The following is an 8,253-nucleotide window of genomic DNA, read 5'->3' as shown; positions in this document are numbered from 1 at the left end:
GCGTCTCTCCAAAATTATTCTTTTGGCGGTCGATATTTTGATAAATTTCTCTGGGTGATTTCCCGGAGAATAAATGGGTTTTAGATGCTATTAGAAATATCTCTTGTTTATTTATGCGATTCATCGGTGAGATGACTCATGACGATGGATTTTAGAAATTTTGTTTGGGATTCGAGGATATGGAAAAGGACGTGATTTCGAATTGTTATTGTCGACTTGAGTTTTCAAATTGTTTTTCAAGGTATGAAGAATTAAATAAAAATTTTTGGGAACTGATTTTTTTTTAATTGAATTTTTCAATTAATCAAAATCATTAATTGAATTATTTCAGGTATATTCGCCTTGAAGGCGACAACAAAACTTTTAGACGCGGAGAAAGGGTTGTACACATAAAAAGATAGATGCATTAATTATCAATTGCAGTTTTTATTTCTCATAATAAAGAGAACTCCATCATTGAGGTTTTTGAAAAAAGTTGGAACTGGACGATGGGAAATAGAATGGAATAGAATCACAATAGTATAACATTGTCAATAACCACCATTCCCTCACCTTGAACTCTCTAAAACGCAACGGGAATCGAGTTTTCCAGAAATCTCCATCCAATTCGTTTCCCTCCGAAGAATTCCAGCGCAGCTCGTTCCACGCACCCCTACAACTAAAAAATACCCAAAAGAAAAAAAAAAATGAATTCCCAAGAAAAAGTCAATGTCCTCCAGGTTTGGCCTCTCCTTGTCCTTCGCCCTGTCCTTCCTGTGGCTGTGCCCTTTCGGGCTCATGGACAGGTCCAGGTGGATAATTAGGTCCGCCCTCGGTATTGGGTGGATTCGGTGGATTTCCTTCGCCCACAGAATGAGGGGACTGTGGATGATAGGGTGAATGAGGGCTGTGAGGTCCATGATGAGGTCGTCCCATGCCATGAGGTGGATATTGGGCATAGGGTTGATGATAATAGGGATGCGAGTACTGAGGATAGGGCTGATGATATGGCTGTTGCTGTCCATATCCATAAGATGGATGAGGTGGTCTCGGTGCCAGAGGTACATTTTGGGCTTGTGGTTGATTTCCTGGTGGATATTGCTGTGAATATCCCTGTCCTGGTGGTATCATAGGTCCAGGTCCCTGTGCCTGCATCACTGGTGGACCCTGGGGTGGCTGATGTGGTGCCAGATGATTGGACATTATTCCAGCTGGTGGATGAGGTTGATTGTGGGGTATCGATGGAACTGGTGATGACGATGGTGGTGTTGATGGTGGATTATTAGGTGCCTGAGGATGAGGTGACGACGAGGGATGAGGATTGTGGGGTATTGGAGCTGGTGATGATGTGGGTGGAGTTGTGGGTGGATTAACTGGTGGTGGATACTGGGGTGTTGGTGGACCCTGAGAGTGTGGCGATGGGGATTGTGATGGTGGTGGAGCCTGGGGTATCTGCTGATGCTGATTGCCAGTGGGATGGGGCTGGCTCTGATGGGGTAGATGATGAGAGTGTTGGTGTTGATTTGGGGGGACTGGATGTGGCCCTTGGTGCTGAGTTCCCTGGGATGTGGGATGAGGTGGTGGAGGATGATGGGGTTGATTTGCTGGTTGCATCTGATGGGGGTTGGCAACACTGTGGGGTGGAGGTTGATGTTGTCCCTGGTGCTGGGGCATCTGGGGTACTGGATGGGATTGGGGTGACAGCTGATGATGAATTGGACTCACTGCTGTTGAGTATATCGGCCCAGAATTGTTTCCATTTGGATTAATTGGTGCTGCACTGCTGGTACTGCTCTCAGGGGCTGTAGAAGTTGTAGTTGTATTCAAAGCATTTCCATTGTCACTTTGGGAACTCGGTGTTGTAACACTTGGGCTCACTGTTGGTGCTGTATTTATGACAGGTGTAGGGGAAGCTGTTGTCACTGGACTTGTATTTCCATCGTTTGCTTTATTGCTAGCAGCTATGGGCATTGGAGCTCCTTGGATTGTACCCTGAGTTGGCGAATCTGATTTACTTTCGACGTAGGGTGGCGATGGGCTGTCCTTTTTCGGGTCAATCTTCTCAGGCTCTGGTGTTTTTTTATCAGGCTCAGTGCTCTCCGATATCTCCATCGGTGTTGGCTCTTCGTTGACTGATGCTGGAGTTGGTGTTGATGTTGGCGTGGACTCGTTGGATCCAGCTTCTGGTCGATTTTCTTCAGTACCTTTGATCCTCTCACGACGCAGCAATTCGTACTGGCGCTCCACCATTTTGTTGAATGTGTCCTCATCAACTGCTGGCTTGCAATGTTTTTTTAGCTCCTCCTGAAATATCTCACTCGTCTCGATGAATTTTCTCTTCTTGGCCTCAAATTTCTCCTCAATTTGCTGCAGCTCAGCCTCCAATTTCTTCTGGTGCATTGTGAGGGATTGAACCTGTCGCCTGAGCACCTGCATCCTGTGAGTTGTAACCACTGAACGAACATCTGGGACAACAGTGTCACTGAATATTTCGTTTATCAATCTGTGATTTCTTGTGTATCTTGAGTAGGCCACTTGTTTGACGGAGTATACGTCATCCTGGTCGTCATCATCCTCAGCTGGAAGTATCTCTATTCGTCTGTCCTGGCCTGCCTGATTCTTGTTGCCACCTGAGGAACGATCGTGACTCTCACGATCGTCTGAGCTCTGATTTGTCACGCAGATTGCAGATTTTCCACGATTTTTAGCAGCTATGTAGGCTAGATATGCTGGAGAATTGTGGTAAGTCTTCAAGGACTTCTCATACTCCACTTTTTCCGTCTCGTATTCCTCGATGAAGTCAGTTTTCTCGTCCTCAGGCAGATCCCGCCACATTTGACCAATAATTTTTCCAATCTCCCAGAGCTTTAACTCTGGATTCTGGGCCTTCACCTGGTCCCATACTTTTCTACTGTACCTCATGTACGGCATCAGGGGCTTTTCTGGGGGCTTCGGGGGCTTCGGGAGTCGAGGATCCGCCTGCAATTATTCCATCGTTAGTCTCTTGGTGATTCAGAGAATTTTTAAATAATTTTATTTGAAGGAATTTTACCGCAGCATTTTTTCCAACTTTTTGAGGAGTGAATCCTGGGTGACCGTGGGGAGTTTGGATGAATGGACTCCCCGAATCTTTCTGTAACATAAGAATTTACTCATTACAACACTTGAAAATTCATGTGAAGTTGAGGTTTTAGAGAAAGTATAAATATCAGTGGCCAAATTTCGTAATTAGCACTTTATCTCGTAAACTATCGACTCCAGGTGAAAACACGAAGAGACCTTTTTTGTAGATCGTTAAATTCCTGAGAAAAAAGGTATTCTCTTATTTTTTCATGAAATCAATAGTTTTGGAGATTAATCGTTTTTTAACGAGAGTTAAATTTGATTAATTAACAAAAATTATAAAAATATCTTGAAATAATAATTGAAATGTAGAAAAATTGAAAAAAGGCCAGTTGAAAAATTATCTGAACTCACATTTCCTCCAGATCCTCCTCCACCCCCTCCAGAAGCTCTCAAACGTTCTGTAGATGAGAAATCACCAATTAATGACTGATATAACAATTTTTAATGAGTAATTGTTTTGGAATTATTGCGAGTAATTGAAATAACTTACGGTTAGTAGCCACCATACTAGAAGCCGCGAGTGCTACTTGTTTGTATTTCTCTGGGAGGGCCATTCTGTCTGGGACCTCTCAAAGAGATCCTAGACCCAAAATTAAACACCTGGAATGATAAAATTTTCAATCATATCAATTTGACAATAAAAAATTGATTTTTTCCCAGTCTTACAATTTAATCAGACGCCACGCTAGACGCGCCCCATGCAATGCCGGATCCTTGAGCACTCGCCAACACTTGATAGAACGTTGAAAATAATGAGTTATGAATCTTAACAGATGAATAACGATCAATGGCTGAGGATTGATGAATATTGATTGGGGTTTATTGTTGATTATTACCTGTGGATTTAATGGATAGATCGAGCGTCTTTTTGGAGGAATTTTAACCAGTTTTATCCCCTTCCATCAGCCACCGTGTATTGAAGTTCGGAAGAAGTCTGAAGTTGGAGAACTAGGGGAATTTTTCAGGGCTGACAACTTCCGGTGTTTAGGGATTTTTTTGTTTCACTAGATTTGAAGTCGTTGCCGACAGTGGGTAACATTGATTTCTAGGTTATCATCTGATGGTTAGTTACTGGTTGATGGAAAGGGTGGGGGTGGTAATTTGATTTTGGTAAGTTGCCGACATCAGCTCGAGGGTAGAAATTTTTTTTTATTTTTGTATTTTTTAAAAATGATTTTATTGTCATCTTTGGGGCACATTTAGGGGAAATCAAATGTTTTTGAGTGAAAAAAATTGATTTTTGAAAAAAAAATTCAACCCTCAGCTCGGCGGTGAATTTTTTTTTTCTTATCACATTTTTTCTCGATTTTGGCATCATCTTTGGCGCAATTTCATGGAAAATCAAATGTTGTTATAAAAAAAAAACTCAATTTTGGAAAAAATCCACTTTTTTCCCTCAAAAATCCAAATCTGACCCCCAGGTCGTGCGTAAAATTTTGTTATTCATTCGCGCCTTTTTTTAATTTTCGATTTTATTACTATTTATTATTTATGTGATAAATACTTGGAAAATTAATTATTATTGGAGACGAAAACTAGATTTTGGAAAAAAAATCACTTTCCTCTCTCAAAAAACCTACGATCAGTGTTGATCATTTTATTATTAATATTTTTATCATTTTATTATTATTATTATTATTAACTGGCGCAAGTGTATTTGAGAGCGACAGTTTGATGAAAAAACTCAATCCCTTTTAAAAAAAAGCATGTAACGTTTTTTGTCAGCTTTTTTTGGCGCTATGCATATCAAAATATATCTATATAATATGATATATGTATATATATATATATTCACGGTTATTTCCAATATAATAAATACATATATAGAATTTCAAAAAGAAGAAAGGGAAAAGTAAAAATTTATATAAAAAATAATTTAAAGTTTAATAAATTTAGTATTATATAATATAAAAATAAAAATATTAAATATTATTATATATATTATATATTATACATATTATTTATATATATATATATATGTATTTATGTATATATAAATATATTCCAATGATAACACCCCATACGTGGACGATTTGGCGCCATATATTTAGAAAAAAAAGGGACTTTCCTCCCCCAAAAAAACCTTTAACCCTTACCCTGAGCTGAGGGTGAGATTTTTGACTCCCTCATTTCCACCCTTCCGTTCCCTCCGAGCATTCTAATACCATCTGTAAGGTGAATTTATGGGAAATCACCGCTGGTCGACAGTTGATGAAGGAATTCGATGTGGCAAAAGGTCCCCTGCTCCCCAAAAGTCGTAGATCAGGTCGACCAATATTTATTATCCAATATCAGCATCGACATTTCCACTTCCAATTTCAACGAATAAATACGGGTAAAAGTGAAAGCTGGAGGAATGTTAAATGGATAAAATGTCCTAGTGAAAAGAGTGAAAGAGAAAAGACTGAGAGTAAATGAACTTTTCTCGAAAATAGGCAAGCACTTCCGTTGTCCAACAAGGCTCGTCCATTAGTGGAATCCTCACCAGTCCGCAATTCCATTAGCTATTGCATCCAGAGGTATATAAATGCCTTAACAATTGTCCAAACTCAGTAACAGTCAGAGACACGAAATGGTCAGAATGTTCTCGTTGGTGGTTGGTATTAAGCCAAACTCAATTTTCAAACGAAAAGCTGAGAGTATATTCCCCTAGTGAGTTAAACTCTGGATAAACTTGGAGAGTCATATCTGGTTTTGGTGTTACTTCATTCACAGATGAGCCTGGTTTGGCTTGTTGAGGCATCACCGATATCAAATCGATCACCAGTTCCATCGAGAAATGTCGAGACATCCTCCCCAGGGTATCAGCCACCACGAAATACACAACGTCTCGGTTATCATTACGGCTACGAGGGTTTCCAGACAGAAATGGGAATCGATCTTTTACCTGTTCACTACAGTAATGACATTATTTTATATTTAAATAAAACACTCTTTCAAATTTTACCTCAATTGCACTAGTTACAAAATTTCCCTAGCAATTACACTCATTTGCAATTAAAAATTCTGTTGTCAAATGAGTACATCTTTTTCGAGACCAGTTTTTATCCGATATCTCGGAATTAAAGGGAGATAACGATTTTTTCGTTAATACCTTTTTTGTAGGTCTCATTCTTTACTATAAAAAATGTTTATATGAAAAATTCGTTATCTTAATTCAATTCTGAGATATTCGTTAATAATTGAGTCTGAGTCTTTCATTTAGCGCGAAAATTCAACAAGTAATTACATTATTTTATATTTAAATTAATCTTTCAAATTTTATACCTCAATTGCACTAGTTACGGAATTCCCCGAGCAATTTCACTCATTTGCAATTAAAAATTCTGTTGTTAAGCGATAAATTGGGATGAGCACATCTTTTTCGAGACCAGTTTTTATCCGATATCTCGGAATGAAAGGGAGATAACGATTTTTTTGTTGATACCTTTTTTGTAGGTCTCATTTTTTACTATAAAAAATGTTTACATGAAAAATTCGTTATCTTAATTCAATTCTGAGATATTCGCTAATAATTGAGTCTGAGTCTTTCATTTAGCGCGAAAATTCAACAATTATTGATATTATTTTCAAGTAATGACTTTTTAAGTGAAATTCTAATATTTGGAAATGAATTCACCAAAAATTTTCTGAATTTGTTCTTTAAGTGATTTTTAAGATATTTTTTATGTAAAAATCAACTAATTCAACTATTCCACAGCCTTTACTTAAATTTTCCAGAAAAATCCTTAAAAAAACAAAAAAAAATCAATAATTTGTTTGATAAATTCCCTTTACCCCACATAAATTTTTACCTGTAAAGTCTCCGCCGAAATTTTGATTAGAGTTTATTATCCAGAAATTCATGTAGAACCTTCAGGCGTCAGCTGTTAATTAATTGAAGGCCCGATTCTTTCCTGTAATCAATAACTGACATTAAAAAAACTTCACCACTATTCGAAACATATTCCAGAGATAAAAATACTCTGAGCATTGCGATAAAAATTCCATTATGCGAACATCCGACAGAAAAAATTCAATTCAAAATTTTTCTCTCATTGAATTTCCTCCATTTTTCGTTGTTTTTTTCGTTTATTTGTTTTTTCTTTTTGGGCTTTTTTTTTTCTCTGTACCAAGCGCAAAATCCGTTGATCCCGGTATCAAATCGTCCAACCGAGGTGGAAACATCGAGGCCAGTGTATGAAATTATCGAGGACGAGTACAGCCCCACATCGTCACCCGTCAAAATTCATTCAGCCGTGGAGACCCTAGTGTCTCCATCAAACATAAAAAATGAAAAATACCATCACGATGTACAGGCGAATGCAGTTGCAACGGCAATCACGACACTCGATTGGCTGATGGATAACAAAGGATACAACAGTCCAATTCATCCACCCCCTAGACCAGTCATTGCCCTCGTGTTGTCGCACTATGGAAGATATTTACCTATCGCACGTGGTCCACGTGTCTACTCGTACATGGCTGTAAATAATATTCACAATAATCAGCCGTTTGGTCAATACAAGTGGGAAGCTGGTGAGAATAGCTAGGGATTTATCAATATTTATTTAATTCGTGGGAAGTCTAGCGTTTTTACATTTTTTTTTCCCCAATTTTTTGGATAAATTATCAGAATTTTATTTTAGGGTTTACTTTTAATGTTGACAATTTTAATTACGGGTCTGAGGAATTTTATTTTTATTGGAAAATCCGATTTTTAGTAATTTTACAGATGAATTTAGGAAATTTATTGAACATTTTCCATCGAAATGTTAATAAATTAACTATTATTGTGAATAATTTTTAAATAATCGAATTTTCTGGGAATTCTTAATGAATGTTTCGCGGGAAATTCGAATGAAATTTACATAGCGCTGAGTAAAAATTGTGCAAAAAATCCAAATGTTTAAGTTTAACTTCAACGAGTGGACTATCTATCGAATGTCATCTTTTGTTTAAATTTTATCTTTTCAGCCTAAAATACATTAAAATTTGGGACCAAATTTGTGTTGTGGGAGCTACTCGAATGGTTATAAAAAAATAATGAAAAAAAAGAGGAAAAATTATTGAAGGGCGCTAAAGAGCGATATTGTTTAAAAGGGATCTACCAAGTTTACAAAAAAATAATAAAAATTACGCAGCTTACCATTGCTCTCCAGAAGATTG

At 37.6% G+C, this 8,253-nt stretch overlaps 2 protein-coding genes across 3 annotated transcripts; one reads left to right on the top strand and one right to left on the bottom strand.

Moving 5' to 3' along the window:
• Positions 1-406: 406 nt before the first annotated feature.
• Positions 407-4,033, bottom strand: LOC105265952 (extensin). The gene is made up of 5 exons (XM_011303800.1): positions 3,942-4,033; positions 3,596-3,705; positions 3,457-3,503; positions 3,032-3,112; positions 407-2,958 (listed from the first exon to the last, which is right to left on the bottom strand). Exons 2-5 carry the CDS (start codon positions 3,657-3,659, stop codon positions 706-708), a joined length of 2,445 nt encoding a protein of 814 aa, XP_011302102.1. The 5' UTR covers positions 3,660-3,705; positions 3,942-4,033; the 3' UTR covers positions 407-705.
• A 1,625-nt stretch (positions 4,034-5,658) lies between these two features.
• On the top strand, positions 5,659-7,716 carry LOC105265953 (uncharacterized). Of its 2 annotated transcripts, none has more exons than XM_011303801.1 (3): positions 5,659-5,701; positions 5,821-6,004; positions 7,222-7,716. In XM_011303801.1, exons 1-3 carry the CDS (start codon positions 5,678-5,680, stop codon positions 7,635-7,637), a joined length of 624 nt encoding a protein of 207 aa, XP_011302103.1. In that variant the 5' UTR covers positions 5,659-5,677; the 3' UTR covers positions 7,638-7,716. The 2 variants fall into 2 exon arrangements, with proteins under 2 accessions (XP_011302103.1, XP_011302104.1); XM_011303802.1 differs by having other exon boundaries at positions 5,672-5,757.
• The last annotated feature ends 537 nt before the right edge of the window (positions 7,717-8,253 follow it).

This window comes from Fopius arisanus, unplaced genomic scaffold (genome assembly GCF_000806365.1).
Source record: "Fopius arisanus strain USDA-PBARC FA_bdor unplaced genomic scaffold, ASM80636v1 scaffold00033, whole genome shotgun sequence".
NCBI classification, from domain to species: domain Eukaryota; kingdom Metazoa; phylum Arthropoda; class Insecta; order Hymenoptera; family Braconidae; genus Fopius; species Fopius arisanus.
Note: the sequence above shows the minus strand (reverse complement) of the source record. Positions and strands in the feature narration are given on the sequence as shown.

Excerpts from the sequence above, each read along its gene's own strand:
- LOC105265953 (XM_011303801.1), top strand. The coding sequence starts at position 5,678 with ATGGTCAGAATGTTCTCGTTGGTG. Across the intron at positions 5,702-5,820 it reads TCAGAATGTTCTCGTTGGTG|ATGAGCCTGGTTTGGCTTGT; the intron begins GTTGGTATTAAG and ends CTTCATTCACAG. Across the intron at positions 6,005-7,221 it reads TCTTTTACCTGTTCACTACA|CGCAAAATCCGTTGATCCCG; the intron begins GTAATGACATTA and ends CTCTGTACCAAG.
- LOC105265952 (XM_011303800.1), bottom strand. The coding sequence starts at position 3,659 with ATGGCCCTCCCAGAGAAATACAAACAAGTAGCACTCGCGGCTTCTAGT. Across the intron at positions 3,504-3,595 it reads TAGTATGGTGGCTACTAACC|AACGTTTGAGAGCTTCTGGA; the intron begins GTAAGTTATTTC and ends TCTCATCTACAG. Across the intron at positions 2,959-3,031 it reads AAGTTGGAAAAAATGCTGCG|GCGGATCCTCGACTCCCGAA; the intron begins GTAAAATTCCTT and ends GAATAATTGCAG.